General features: G+C 40.0%; 1 protein-coding gene across 20 annotated transcripts in view; it reads right to left on the bottom strand.

Annotated features, from left to right (window-relative positions):
- Positions 1 to 16,784, bottom strand: part of LOC143964452 (protocadherin gamma-C5-like) — a 568,154-nt gene that overhangs the window by 231,935 nt on the left and 319,435 nt on the right. The window contains exon 1 of one of the 20 annotated variants that reach the window (XM_077474196.1): positions 8,516 to 11,109. The exons of 18 other annotated variants lie outside the window; for them this stretch is intronic. In XM_077474196.1, the coding sequence (XP_077330322.1) occupies positions 8,516 to 10,963 (2,448 nt within the window). In that variant the 5' untranslated portion in view covers positions 10,964 to 11,109. Of the gene's footprint in view, positions 1 to 623; positions 3,231 to 8,515; positions 11,110 to 16,784 lie in introns of those variants that run through there. One more of the 20 variants, XM_077474205.1, reaches the window with a different exon arrangement.

The raw sequence follows: 16,784 nt of genomic DNA, 5'->3' as shown, positions 1-16,784 counted from the left end.
GCCACCATGGAGATGCGTGAACCGGTTCCATTGGGAGACGGGCACACTCTCCTGTCATGCCAATTGGATGCAGAGAAAAACGCATCCAATTCACACTAGTGTGAACCCAGCCTAAAGAGCTAAAATACCCTTTCAGCTAAGCTAACCACATGTGGAGATTATTATTAGTTTACAGGATTTGTATAGCGCCAACAGTTTGCACAGCGCTTTACAACATGAGGGCAGACAGTACACTTACAATACAAATCAATACAGGAGGGACTAGAGGGCCCTGTTCGTTAGAGCTTATAATCTAGGGAGGGTAGATGAAAACAACCAATGCTTTGAAGTACTACTAGCAAGTTTTAATGTAGTATTATTATGGTTTTAAACTTTTAAAATTCTGTTTGTAAACACATGCCCACATCATATCCCCAACAATACAGGGATGCATCCATCAGGCGCTCACCATACTGCATTGTGAGACACAGTGGGGTTGTTCCATTTTTGGATAGTGGAAACTTACACTTAAGTCTAAATATTGCATTGGATTTTGACCTTCAGTATTGATAATTACCCACCATTTTGCATGAGAAGCTATTTAAATAAAAATGAAATCTTAAAGAATAATAGCAATACCTCACCTTGCTTGGGTCATTTAAGCAGCTTGCATCTGATGTGTTATCATTATCTTTAACTAGTTCCCGTAGCTGAGGAAAATCCAGAGACTGTAGAAAAGCTGAATCTCTCTGTTGTGGGGCTGGGGGCACATTAGTTTGGTAACATTGTCCCTGTCCTCCTGGAGGAACCATCCTGACCTCCATGTATTTTAAGGTTCCGTCTGTGTTCAGGAAAAGAGCCGGCTGATACTGATCCATGTATGATTTGGTGTCAGACCCACTTAGATAACAGCAACTGCTACTATAACTTTCTTTCCTCAGACATTTCACTACTAATATAATGAAAGTCACAAGAGAAACCAAACTGATAGCCACAAGAGAAACAATTAAATATAAAGTCATATCTGATGGGGGTTTGGAGTTTGTGAGAAAATCCCCAGATCTGGGTTTTTCTACTACAACATCATCTGCTATACTAATAAGTACTGTGACAGTTGTAGATAATGGGGGATTTCCATGATCACTTATAGAGATGGCAAGCTGCTGCTCTGTATTTTCTATCTCCTGAAATCCTTGTACAGTCCTGACCTCTCCTGTATGTTTAGACACTTGGAATATTAAAGAACTGGCAGGATCAATGAGATTAAAGGCCAACCAGGCGTTGTGACCAGAGTCCAGATCCACTGCAGTCAGTTTTGTCACCAGATATCCAGCACTTGTTGATTTTGGGATCCTCTCTTGGACAATGAGATCCTCAGAGTGTTCCGGATACAGCAGGGTGGGGGAGTTGTCATTTGTATCCAATATGAATATAAAGACAGGGACAGTGGAAAATAATTTTGGAGTTCCAGAATCCTCTACTTTTATGTTGATTTGTAGAGTCTGAATGTGCTCATAGTCAAAAGAACGCTGAGCATATATATCACCATTATTAGAATTAATGTAAACAAAAGAGGATACAGAGGTTCCATCTATCTGGGTTTCCACTATAGAGTACACCAGATCAGAATTAACCCCCTCATCTGCATCAGTAGCAGACACTGTACATAGAAGAGTCCCTGGGTCACTGTTCTCCTTAATGAAGGCATTATAGGTAGATTGTGTAAAGGTTGGTGCATTATCATTAACATCAGAAACCCTGAGAATAACAATAATGCTACTGGACAGAGCCGGAGAGCCTAAATCAGTAGCTGTAAGTTCAATAGTATATTGGGAATTTTTTTCTCTATCCAGATTTCCATCAGTGATCAGTGAGTAACGATTTTTAATTGTTCTTATCTTGAATGGTAATTGTGGAGAGATATCCAACTGTATTTCTCCATTTTTCCCAGAATCTTTATCTCTCACATTAATTAATCCCACAGTTGTTCCTAGTGGTATACTTTCTGGAATCTCATTTGTCAAAGAGGAAAAAGAAATTTCTGGAGAATTATCATTCATATCTTCTATTTCCACCCGAACCAGACAATTCCCTATCTGTTTTAGTAATCCTTTGTCTTCTGCTTTAATTGATAATTCATGAAGATGTGTCTCCTCATAATCAATATTTCCTTTGATAAAGATTTCTCCACTATGCTGGTCCACACCAAATAACTGTCTTGAGGTTTCAGACGTGTGACTATCAAAATAATACAGAATTTCTCCATTTGCCCCCTCATCCAGATCTGTTGCATTTAACAACAATACAACTGTATTTAGAGGGAGATTTTCCTTCAGTTTGATCTTATAAACTGATTGATCAAAAACCGGTGGATTATCATTAATATCTAACACTTTTATTGTGATATGACATGATCCGGATCTAGCTGGTTCTCCTCCATCTATAGCAGTGAGAATTAGATTGTGTTCTTGTTTCTCCTCCCTATCTAACACCTTCTCTAATATCAGCTGAGGGATGAGAGTGTCATCTACACGATTCTTTACAGACAATGAGAAATAAGGATATGTGTTTAATATGTACTGACTAACACCATTAACACCAACATCTAAATCCTTTGCAATTTCTAAGGCAAACTGAACACCGGGATTTGTCAACAATTCTGTAATTTCAATAAGATAATCATTGGTTAAGAATGTGGGAGAATTATCATTAATATCCTGAATCTCTATGTCTATGCTAAAAAGCTCTAAAGGATTTTCAGCAACCACCTCTAAATGCAGCACACAGCTCACACTGGATCCACACAGGATCTCTCTATCAATCCTGTCATTAATAGTCAAGCCTCCATTTTCCTTATTTACAGTAAAATATTTTTGGTATTTCTCAGATGATAAATGTAATCTGCGCTGAGCAATCTCTGCACGTTTTATGCCCAGATCCTGAGCTACATTTCCTACCCATGTCCCTGGATCAGACTCCTCCACAATAGAATAACGAAGCTGCCCAGAGACCCAGCCCCAGCTACAAAGGAGAAGGGAGAAAGCTACTTGCCATTTCCAACACAGACAGCAGTCTCTGATGTCCATATCTTACAATGTTTCCTTGGTATTTGATAGAACATAGATCCTATGTAATCCACAATGCCTTTAGTTGTCAAAATGCTATGCTTGCCATTGAAAAAATAATCCATCCATAAAAAAACATGTCCACGGCATTGTCTTTTCTGCACAGCAGCTCCTCTTTGTGTGTAGGGAAAGATGGGAGGGTGAATCACTGAGCCAGGGGGAGGAGAGAGCAGGTTTAGCCAGAACTGATTTAGCTGTGAAGCTAAGCATACCAAGCCTGACCTCTTCTGGCCAATAATATGAACTGCACCCTCCAATATAATGCAGGAAATTAGTAAATATTCCAATTCCTTCTTTAACACTATTATATATGTATACTGACATGGACTTTCACTGTTTTGTTCATTTAAGCACAAGAAACTTCATTTTGTTCATGCTGTTGAAATGTGCTCTGTAATTATCACCTAACACACAGGCACATCTTCTGCTAGGTCCCTCTGTCTCTACGCCTCCCTCCCCTCTCAAGGTTTTACATTTGCAATTGTTCTATTCACTAGCTTTTAATAATATATTGCTATTTGTTAGCATTTAATAACATATTTCTATTTGTTCATTTTTAATAACATCTCACACCACCCCTTTCTTATCTGTGTATAAAATAACATGTAATAATACATTTTAAACACAGTGATTGCATCCTGTGAATCTGTTCCTGCAATTGCAGTATTAACTTTTATTTTTAGAGTCCCAATCTGAAATAGTTCCCATAACAATACACTTTGTATAATTGAAACATGAAATAAAATAGGTATTACACGCTCTTTTATTTTTAAATATTAACTTATATTTTTTTCTATTTACAAAGGAATGCATTATACCTACAGTGTAAAAACAGTCATCTCCATTGCTGAAAAAGCAGTAGTACAGCAGCTAATGTTTAGTAACCCTCCAATAAGATCATATTTGTGTTTGAATGAGAATTTATATTACATAAAACTACAGTCTAATGATCTTTTGAGCATAAGTTTTGATAGCAATAGAAGCATAAAGAATTAAACAAATGTTTTGCTAGAGTATTATTAAGGATATGTTCTCAATACTCAGCCTTCTTGTTTTAGTTGTATGTGTACTGGTGTGTACTGTTGATTTATTGCAGTGTGGTTGTCCTTATGTACAAACTTCAAACATTTTTAACATGTTTTTTTTGGATTAGACTTTTAGTCTTTAAGTTTTGCAACTTTTTTTGTTGGGATCCTGCATAGTTTGTATTCTATTTCAGGATGGTCACATACATAAGTATAATATTCTAATATTTTATAGTCATATAATACAGTGCTTGACCAAATTTACATGTGTACACATGATTTAAATATGTGTACTCAACAAAGCTTTAGTGTTTTCTTGTAGTTGTTCATTTGTATGTCATTTCATACAAACGTATTAATGGCTACTAGGAGCATTATGCACTAGTCAGGTAAACTATTTAAAATTAATATCTCTGCTCAACAACACTCTCTACCAATCAGAGCTCTATTTCTTCACAAAGCATTTGTCAGTCTATGTCAAACATTCTGGCAAGAGGTAAGAGAACAGTGATCACTTTAACAACGCTGTACTGCTCCGTCATTGTCTAATCATAAGACAAGTGAGGTGCTTATGTATCAAAAACATCAGCAGTCATGTTTTTTTTTTTTTTGTTTTAAAGAAAATTTTATTGAAGTTTATTTCCGTACAGGAGAAAAAAGATAAGTACAGACAAATCTCTTCCGAATGTAAACAGCGAGAGATCATTGGCAAAACTAAGAAGAAAAATAAACAAAAAACATCAAAAACCGGTCAACATAGCCATATTTATCACAAACGAGCTTGTTTTGTACAGTTTGGACCCGGTGTAAATGTAAATTCTTAGATTTTAGGCTCGGTTCAGGGGACTGTCTTAAGGAAGGTTAGTAGACTTTGTTAGCATACCATTATAATGCAGAGTCAAGGAGTTTACATTCAGTCACACTCTCAAACACATATAAGATGCCCCCTGGTCCATGCGCAAATTAGTTTATGGGGAAAACATTATCTGCAGCTTTCGGAAAATTAATAATATTACTCCACCAAGGTTGGTGTGAGCCGAGTCTTCAATTGCTGTATGGTCTATCGTGGACTCTGGGGTCCTATGGAAGGTAATGGCTGGGGATAATAATGGACGGGTAGAGTAAAGAGATCATATGTTCAGAAGAGTGGGGTCAAGAGAAAAGAGGCAGGGAGGGTGGGTGAGGATAGCCAGGGGATATAGAGATAGTGGGAGAGAAAGAGTACTTATAGGGGAAAAGAAGGAGAGGGAGGTGAATTTGCCTCCCGGGGTTGCATCAAGTAGTCAATAGTTTTGTGGGGGGGGAGCTGTAGGTCCTACTATCACGGGAAAGGCAGAACGTCTGTTGTGTCTATTAAACAATCAGGGTTTAAGGTGGACCGTTAAAGAAGCTAGTGTACGTTGAGGTGGTTTTGAAGTGGATCCAACAGGCCCATTTCGAGCTAAATTTTGATGTTGTGTCACGAGCAATGTGTATCAGCTCTTCCATTGATGCCGAATTATTGATTCTGCAGAGCCATTCTTTGATTGTGGGTACCTGGTTAGAATTCCATTTGGTTGGGATACATTGTTTGGCTGCGTTTAGCATAAACATGGCTAATGACTTGTGGTAGGTGTTGTGTGACAGCAGTCATGTTTTATGCAGTCACTCAAGGGAAGTCCAAAAGAGCAACACATTTTAGGCTGAATATAACCTACCTATTATGGTATCATAGGTTAATGGTTGTACCATTAACATGATTTTAGAGTAATGGTAGGAGAGTGTGGATAGTGTTTAACTGTGAAAATGGAAGACCCTTGCAGCTATAAGGTTAAATTAGGACATACATTTTAGATAATAAAATCAAATTTTCTAACTTAATAATAAAAAAAAGTAAAAGTTATTATTTGATGTCTGTAAGAAGTATATATGGACAGCTACTTCCCTAAGTACAAATATTTTGGGAAGAGTACTGTTTAGTGTGATATTGGGGTAGCTTTTCTTTCTCTAATGGCTTCACCATTATTGTCATAAATACCAGCATTCTTTTTGCATTATTTTCTTCAATAAAAAAGCTGACTCAAAAAACACTAGTTAAATATGGCCATAGCTTTTTAAGAGAAACCAGGTGCTAATCAGAAATTAACTGATCTTTGTAAAACACAGATTGGAGCTGATTCAAGCATGCGTCACAGTTGAGAAGCCTAGGCCTAATGATTATCAGGTTATTAGGACAAAATCATATGTACCTTACATTTTTCCTCACTTCATTAAAATGAAACTGGCAAGCCAAACTACCCCTTTCTCCTCAACCTTCTGGAACATTTCATAGATCCCAGAAGGCTGCAGGACCATTCAGAAGTGGCAGCATGGCTCTTACATGCGCAGTGGGCAGGTGGCTGTGAAGCCACAAGGAATCAGAGCTGGCTGCGCACAGTAAGTGTGTGCATGTCTGATGACGTCACAAGGGGAGCCTTCGGTGTGAGCGGACCTTTTTTTTGGGGGTCAGCAGTGGCAGCAGGCGTCGTGGCGTGAATGACAATGGTTCTACACTGCAGGGACATGTTTTTGTTATTTTAAATTTTTAAATAAAGGAATTTTCAAAAACTGTCTTTTTTTTTTATTTACACTAGTGTCTAGTGTCTTTATTTACACTACACCATTTTTTGTGAATGAATAGGGGTACTATGTAGGGGGAGTGGAATCTGGGGGCCCCCTTGTTTAAGCCCCTCACTCGCAGACCCCCACAACCACCTGCCATGGTAGAGGCCCTTGTCCCCATCAATGCGAGGAAGCAGCCCTTGTCCCTATCAACATGGGGACAAGGTGCTTTGGGGGGGCAGAGACTCCCTGCCCCAAAGAAACAATGTTATGGGCATGTGGCCTAGTATGGTTCTGGTGGTGGGCGCTCGCTCGCCCCCTCCCTTTCATGACCTGACCGGCTGCATGCTTGGATAAGGGTCTGATAGGAATTTTGGAGGGAACCCACGTCATTTTAAAAACAATTGCTGGCATGGTGCCTCTCTCTCTTGTTTTTTTTTCAGATTTTTTTTGCCGATAAATATTTTTTACAGATTCAGCTGTCCGTGGGGAATTTGTTCCCAACAAGGTGCTTTGGGGGGGGGGGGCTTTTCATATGTTTTCCATTAACTCCTTGTGTTGGCCGCACGCATGCAAATATGTGGCCTCTTGGCACCTGGTTCTTTGTGCAGAGGGGCCACATATTTGCATGAGTGGTTGTCCATAAAGGTGTGCGAGAGCATGTGCGGTGCATGCTCCCAACACAGTTACTAGCACCCAACCAAAAGCTTGTGACCTCAAGCTGTTTTCAGGTTAACGCGATCGCCATCATAAAACTCTTAAAGGGCCAGGAGGTGCCAGTGTTGAGAGGTTAAGGTGGATGTTAACCCGAAAACAAAAATGTTATTAAGGCTTGCACCTTGTAAAGTATAGGATTTCATCTGTGCCCAGTCTTGCCACAAAGAGTTAATCCAGCTCTTATCTTTTTTCGGTGAGATAAAAATGGACAGACAGAGAAATAGGAGTCTGTTTTCCCCCCTTGCTGTGAGTGACAGGCGATTTACATATCTCATGCACGAGCCTGAGAGAGACATTCTGTGTACTTTAGATCCCCTCCTCCTTTCTTCTCCAGCTTCTTGATTTCTTCATGAAATGGTCACCATAAGACTGTTGTAACACAGCTACATTTTTATTTGCACTTTTGTCAATTTTTATGCAAAATTTTATGTTATTCCACTGCTTCAGATTTCTGTCACTCATTTTCTGCCAACAGGCAATGCACAGGCATTATTACTTCCACTAATCCATAAAAACTGAGCTAACTGGTCTGTGACCCAGGTGAGTGCAATTTGTAACATATCAGAATTCCTTCGCGTGCGTATGGCTGTGTGACTCATCATAGTGCTACGCTGCGGGCTTTCCGGAAATTAAATTGCCACATTTCATATATATATATATATATATATATATGTATATATATATATATATATATATATATATATATATATATATGTATATATATATATATATATATATATATATATATATATATATATATATATATATATATATATATATATATATATATATATATATATATATATATATGTGTATATATATATATATATATATATATATATATATATATATATATATGTATATATATATATATATATATATATATATACAGAATACAATTCCATAACCCCCCAATGCAGTACAGTGCAGGTGCTCCTATGTCATTTAAAATGTGAGAATTCATATTTCACTTTCCCTGGACAGTCCAAGCAGTTTCAAAGCAGAAATCAGCATATGTTACTTCAAATGATTATTTTTACATATTAAATGGATACAAGAAAAATAAAGTAGGTTTAAAATATAACTCACCTTGCTTGGATCATTAAAGCAGCTGGTGTCCGATGTGCTATCATTGTCTTTAACTAGTTCCCGTAGCTGGGGAAAATCCAGAGACTGCAGAAAAGCTGAATCCCTCTGTTGTGGGGCTGGGGGCACATTAGTTTGGTAACATTGTCCCTGTACTCCTGGAGGAACCATCCTGACCTCCATGTATTTTAGAGTTCCATCTGTGTTCAGGAAAAGAGCCGGCTGGTACTGATCCATGTATGATTTGGTGTCAGATCCACTAAGATAACAACAACTGCTACTATAACCATAACTTTCCTTTCTCAGACATCTCACCAGTAGTATAATGAATGTAATAAGGGAAACTATGCTGATAGCCACAAGAGAAATAATTAAATATAAAGTCATATCTGATGGTGGTTTGGCGTTTGTGAGAAAATCCCCAGATCTGGGTTTCTCTACTACAACATCATCTACTATACTAATAAGTACAGTAATAGTAGTAGATAATGGAGGATCCCCATGATCACTGATAGAGATGATAAGTTGTTGTTCTGTATTTTCTGCTTCCTGAAATCCTTGTATAGTCCTGACCTCTCCTGTAAGTTTAGACACTTGGAATATTAAAGAACTGGCAGGATCAATGAGGTTAAAGGCCAACCAGGCATTGTGACCAGAGTCCAGATCCACTGCAGTCAGTTTTGTCACCAGATATCCAGCACTTGTAGATTTTGGGATCCTCTCTTGGACAATGAGATCCTCAGAGTGTTCCGGATACAGCAGGGTGGGGGAGTTGTCATTTGTATCCAATATGAATATAAAGACAGGGACAGTGGAAAATAACTTTGGAGATCCAGAATCCTCAACTTTTATGGTGATTTGTAGAGTCTGAATGTGCTCATAGTCAAAGGAACGCTGAGCATATATATCACCAGTATTAGAATTAATGTAAACAAAAGAGGATACAGAGGATCCATCTATCTGGGTCTCTACTATAGAATAAACCAGATCAGAGTTAACTCCCTCATCTGCATCAGTAGCAGACACTGTACATAGAAGAGTCCCTGGGTCACTGTTCTCCTTAATGAAGGCATTATAGGTAGATTGTATAAATGTTGGTGCATTATCATTAACATCAGAAACCCTGAGAATAACAGTCATCTTAGCAGACAGCACTGGAGAGCCTAAATCAGAAGCTGTCAGCTCAATAATGTATTGGGCTATTTTTTCTCTATCCATATTCCCATCTGTGACGAGTGAATAATAATTTTTAACTGCGCTGATCCTAAAAGGTAAATTTGGTGACATATCCAATTGTATTTCACCATTTTTTCCTGAATCCCTGTCTTCCACATTAATTATTCCAATAGTTGTTCCTAGTGGAATATTTTCTGGAATTTCATTCATCAAAGAAGAGAAGGACATTTCTGGGGCATTATCATTGACATCTTCTATTTCTACCTGAACCAGACAATTCCCTATCAGTCTGGGTAATCCTTTATCTTCTGCTTTTATTGATAATTCATGGAAATGTAACTCTTCATAATCCACATATCCTTTAGTAAAGATTTCTCCTCTATGCTGGATTAAATCAAATAACTGTCTTGAGGAGTCAGAAGTGTGACTATCAAAATAATACTGAATTTCTCCATTTGCCCCCTCATCCAGATCTGTTGCATTTAATGATAGCACAATAGTATTTAAAGGGAGATTTTCCTTCATTTTAATCTTATAAACTGATTGATCAAAAATTGGTGGATTATCGTTAATATCTAACACTTTTATTGTGATATGACATGTTCCTGATCTAGCTGGTTCTCCACCATCTATAGCAGTGAGAATAAGATTGTGTTCTTGTTTCTCCTCCCTATCTAACACCTTCTCTAATATCAGCTGAGGGATGAGAGTGCCATCTAAACGATTCTTTACAGACAATGAGAAATAAGGATTTGTGCTTAATATGTACTGACTAACACCATTAACACCAACATCTAGATCTTTTGCAATTTCTAAGGCAAACTGAGTACCAGCACTTGTGAATATTTCTGTAATTTCTATAAGATACACATTGGTTAAGAATATTGGAGAATTATCATTAATATCCTGAATCTCTATGTTTATAATGAAATGCTCCAAAGGATTTTCAGCAACCACCTCTAAACGCAGCACACAGCTCACACTGGATCCACATAGGATCTCTCTATCAATCCTGTCATTAATAGCCAAAGCTCCATTTTCCTTATTTACAGTAAAATATTTTTGGTATTTCTCAGATGATAAATGTAATCTGCGCTGAGCAATCTCTGCACGTTTTATGCCCAGATCCTGAGCTACATTTCCTACCCATGTCCCTGGATCAGACTCCTCCACAATAGAATAACGAAGCTGCCCAGAGACCCAGCCCCAGCTACAAAGGAGAAGGGAGAAAGCTACTTGCCATTTCCAACACAGACAGCAGTCTCTGATGTCCATATCTTACAGGGTTTCCTTGGAATTGTATTGAACATAGATTCTGTGTAATCCCCAATGCCAGTAGCTGTCAAAATTCTCTTCTTAACATTGAGAAAATAATCCATCCAGAGAAAAACATGTCCACGGCATTGTATTTTCTGTACAGCAGCCCTTCTTTGTGTGTTTGGAAATATGGGAGGGTGAATCACTGAGCCAGGGGGAGGAGAGTGCAGCGGGAGCCTGAATAGATCTAGCTGTGCTGGTAAATGTGCTAATCCTGCCCTCTTCTGGCCAAAAATGTAAACCTCACCCACCAATTTAATGTTAAGAAATGGCAATTCCTTTTTTGACACTATTTGCCTTATATGCTGTAATACATAAAAAAAAATATTATTTTTGATGATTGCATAATATTCTGAAAGTTATGTATTATGTATGTAGTGTATCACAACCGTCCGGTTAAACCCAGTGCTGAAAAAGTAGTGTGGTGAAAATACATCAAAACGATTTTCAATAGTTTAAAACTGAACTGCAGGCAAATATATAAAAGGCATGAATGAATGCAGCGCTACAGTCATTAATATATTGTTTCTTACTTTTTTTTTATACAGTGAATTTTACATGATATCAGCTTTTTGCTGTAACTGTACAGCAGGAGAGGAAACAGCAATACGCATTCTTATTGGAAGTAAAAGCAGAGTGACAGGGAAATGGGCTTATCACTGTGCTGTACAGGCTTTGATGGTTTGTGGGTTGACACGGCTCTTAGGAAATAGGATGAAATATGCCGGCTATCATATTGAGGACATAAGTGGTAAAAAAAAAAAATGACTGCAAAGAAAATTTCTGGACTAAAGGTGAATATTGCAGCAAAAAAAAAATATATATTTTATCTTTCAATTTTAACTTATTTTTGCTTTGAGGTTTGTTTAAAAGCTACAATTTGATATGTTGGTATACAGTACGTTAGATATGTGGATGTGTTGGTAAAATATTAGTAAAAAAAACAATAAAACCTCAGGGTCTGCCAACTCACTGCTAATCAAATGTTATGCTAGAAATGAAGAAGAAAAAACAAACATTGTTTATTCTTATATATTGAGTGTATAACCTCAATCTCTGTTACCTATTCAATGTTGTAAATAATGCGTGCACCTATGGCGCATTTACGCTAATTTGTAAACATATTTTTCATCAGTTTGTAATTGTCACAGACATGTACATTAGAGTTCTACTAACTTTTGTGCGCTAAAAAAAGGTAGAAAACCTTTTACTGTGACATAGATATAATCAAAAAGCTAGTCCTGTTTTAGGGTAGGTTGCCTAGTTACAAACATATACTTTAACCACCTCAATACAGTGCAGTTACACCCCCTTCCTGACCAGACCAATTTTCAGCTTTCAGCGCTCTCACAGTTTGAATGACAATTACTCAGTCATCCTACACTGTATCCATATGAAACTTGCGTCCTTTTTTCCACACAAATAGAGCTTTCTTTTAGTGGTATTTAATCACTAGTGGGTTTTTTATTTTTTGTGCTATAAATAAAATAAAACGTAAATTTTGTGAAAAAAATGCCTTTTTCTTCGTTTCTGTCATACATTTTTGCTAATTAGCAATTTTTCTTCATAAATTTTGGCCAAAATTTATACTGCTACATATCTTTGGTAAAAATAACCCACATTAGTATATATTATTTGGTCTTTGTGAAAGTTATAGAGTCTACAAACTATGGTGCCAATCACTGAAAATTGATCACTTCTGATCAGGCCTTCAGTACATCAGGTGTACCTCATTTCTTGAGACACTAACAAGTCAGGAAAGTACAAATACCCCCCAAATGACCCCTTTTTACAAAGTAGACATCCCAAGGTATTAAGTAAGTAGCATGGTGAGTTTTTTTAAGTTGTCATTTTTTTCCACAATTCTTTGCAAAATGAAGATTTTTTATTTTTTTTTATTTTTTTTTACTAAATTGTCATATTATCAGGTTATTTCTCACACACAGCATATGCATACAACAAATTACACCCCAAAATACATTCTGCTACTCTTCCCGAGTACGGTGATACCACATGTGTAGGACTTTTACACAGCCTGGCCACATACAGAGCACTAACATTGAAGTAGTACCTTCAGACGTTCTACGAGCAAAAATTACGCATCTCATTTCTCAACCACCTATTACATTTTTGAAGGCCCTGGAGTACCAGGACAATGGAATTTCCCATAAAATTACCCCATTTTGGAAAGCAAACACCCCAACGTATAATCTGTGAGGCATAATGAGTCTTTTGAACGGTTCATTTTTTTCCAGAAGTTTTTGGAATATGTGGAAAAAAATTAAAACGCATTTTTTTTTTACACAAAATTGTCAATTTATAAGATATTTCTAACACATAGCATGTATATAGCAAAAATTACACCCCAAAATACATTCTGCTACTCCTCCCGAGTATGGCGATACCACATGTGTAGGACTTTTACACAGCCTGGCCACATAGAGAGGCGGAACATTGAAGTAGTACGTTCACGCGTTCTAGGAGCATAAATGACACATCTCATTTCATTCCTACCCATCACACTTTTGAAGGTCCTGGACCACCAGGACAGTGAAATTACCCACAAAATGACCCCATTTTGGAAAGCAAACACCCCAACGTATATTCTATGAGACATGGGCTGGAGATAGGTACATGGGTACTCTGATGGCCTGGTGACAGGTACTCGGGTACTCTGATGGCCTGGTGACAGGTACTCGGGTACTCTGATGGTCTGTTGACAGGTACTCGGGTACTCTGATGGTCTGGTGACAGGTACTTGGGTACTCTGATGGTCTGGTGACAGGTACTCGGGTACTCTGATGGTCTGGTGGCAGGTACTCGGGTACTCTGATGGCCTGGTGGCAGGTACTCGGGTACTCTGATGGCCTGGTGACAGGTACTCGGGTACTCTGATGGCCCGGTGACAGATACTCGGGTACTCTGATGGCCTGGTGACAGGTACTCGGGTACTCTGATGGGCCGTGACAGGTACTCGGGTACCCTGATGTGCCGTGACAGGTACTCGGGTACTCTGATGTGCCGTAACAGGTACTCGGGTACTCTGATGTGCCGTGACAGGTACTCGGGTACTCTGATGGGCTGTGACAGGTACTCGGGTACTCTGATGGGCTGTGACAGGTACTCGGGTACTCAGATGAACTGTGACAGGTACTCGGGTACTCTGATGGGCTGACAGGTACTCTGATGGGCTGTGACAGGTACTCGGGTACTCTGATGTGCTGTGACAGGTACTCAAATACTCTGATGGACTGTGACAGGTACTCTGATGGACTGTGATTGACAGGTACTATGAGGGGTGGTGACAGGTCCTCTTTATTGGGGGGGGGGGCAATCAGTATGATTGGTGTACACTGTATGCGGTAACGAGATGTTACCGCAATCTCCTCCTCGCACACGATCGGTGTGTGAGGAGGAGAACCCGGTAACATCCCGTTACCGCAGTTTGTTTACATTTTTGTGATCGGCTGTGAAAGGATCACAGCCAAACACGTGGGGAAACAGCCGGCCAATGGCTGTTTACCAGCGTCGGTGACGAGCAGTATTCCCGGGGAACACGCCGCCACCGACGTGCACGCGCAGCGCTCTCGCGATCGCACGCATGCGCCGTGCACCTTCGGGGTGTGACCATCTGTGATCGGCCGTGACTTCATCACGGCCGATCACGTGGTAAACAGCCATAACGAATGGCTGTTCACCCCCTTCGGTGGCGAGCGGTGTCTCCGTGACACGCCGCCACCGAAGAAACAGGGATGCGCGCGCACGATCGCGCGCATTCCCTGTTTAAACGGGAGGCCGTCGTATGACGGCCTCCCGCCACAATAGGTGCGCCGCCTGGCCGTCGGCCGGCGGTCAGCAACTTGTTAAGAAACCAAAATCATACAGCAAAATAAAAGTGTCATGTTAAAGTGAATGTTTCCCTGCATACATTGAGATTTACTTGGAATATTAACATAAGTATATAGAGTACAAATCATACCCGGAGTTATCTCTATCTGGATACAAGTCCAAGTATAGTAATTCCCTTTAGTTAATACAGTTGTACCTTGGATTACGAGCATAATTTGTTCCAGAAGAATGCTTGTAACCCAAGCACTCGTATATCAAAGCATGTTTCCCCATAGGAAGTAATGGAAAGTCAGATAATCCATTCCAGTGGCACTGCTAGTGTATGCAGTACTGCATGTGGCCAGAGTTGCGGGGGATATTTGGAAACACTCAGAGAGGCCCGGAGACACTCGGGAACAGAGCGTTTCCGAGTTTTTCCAAGGGTTTCAGAGCGGCTCCAAATGGTTCTGAATGTCATCGCCCCCCCCCCCCCCCCCCAACCTCTGGACAAATGCTGTACTGCACACCCCAGAGAATCCTGTTCGTTTTGTGAGACAACGCTTGAAAACTGAGTCACAATTTGAAAAAAATAATAGCTTGTCTTGCAAAACGCTAAACCGTGTTATTCGCAATCCGAAGTATTACTGTATATGTAAATGCAATTAAAAACGAACAATAACAGTGGCGAATCATTAAATGCAGTAATATTTGTTCTAATTCTAACCACAGACAGACAACCCTGATCTCAGCCGTGGTTTACGCATTGTACATTTGCTGTGATCATCATTACAATAACATTACTGCTAATAAAAATTGAACAAGTGAAAAATAAATATGATTTGGATTAGATTACCTCCAACACTTCTACTTTTCAGCTTTGTTTGTATGATAAATACCCTGTTCTATAACTAATTAAAAAATAAAAACACAATGAAATTAAAGTGAGCCAAAGATTACCGTATATACTCGAGTATAAGCCGAGATTTTCAGCCTCTTTTTTGAGGCTGAAAGTGCCCCCCTCGGCTTATACTCGAGTCATCGCTGTCTGCCCGCTCGATCAGCGTGTCGAGCAGACAGACAGCGGCCATTCTATTCAAAAGCCGCGCCTCCGGCTCCGCCTTCGCCTGTGATAGGCGGAACACTGAATTTCCCAGCAGCCTGTGTTCCGCCTATCACGGACATCGTATCATCCTCGTACTACGGACGAGGATGATACGACGTCTGTGATAGGCGGAACACAGGCTGCTGGGAAATTCAGTGTTCCGCCTATCACAGGCGAAGGCGGCGGCGCAGCTTTTGAATTTTACAATGGCCGCCGACGAAGAGGGCACGGGACGGAGGCAAGGCAAGGCATGGCACGGCACGGGACGGGACGGGACGGGACGGGGGCAAGGCAAGGCACGACACGGGACGGATGCAAGGCAAGGCACGGCACGGGACGGAGGCAAGGCACGGGACGGAGGCTCGGGACAAAGGTAGGCTGGACACACACACACACACACACACACACACACACACACACACGGATGGATGGAGACACACACAGGGATGGATGGATGGATGGATGGAGACACACACACACAGGGATGGATGGATGGATGGATGGAGACACACACACACAGGGATGGATGGATGGATGGATGGAGACACACACACACAGGGATGGATGGATGGATGGACACACACACACACAGGGATGGATGGACGGACACACAGGGATGGACGGACACACAGGGATGGACGGACACACAGGGATGGACGGACACACACACAGGGATGGACAGGCATGTCTCACCCTCGGCTTATACACGAGTCAATAAGTTTGCCAGTTTTTTTGGGGGTAAATTGGGGGCCTCGGCTTATATTCGGGTCGGCCTATACTCGAGTATATACGGTACTTCCAAAAAAACTCTATTTGGCAAAGTAAGACAAACAAAAAGTAAATGTACAG

This window comes from Lithobates pipiens, unplaced genomic scaffold (genome assembly GCF_037356315.1).
Source record: "Lithobates pipiens isolate NorthernLeopardFrog02 unplaced genomic scaffold, aLitPip1_a1.2 Scaffold_8, whole genome shotgun sequence".
Lineage (NCBI taxonomy): Eukaryota > Metazoa > Chordata > Amphibia > Anura > Ranidae > Lithobates > Lithobates pipiens.
This window is presented reverse-complemented; position numbering and strand designations above follow the sequence as displayed.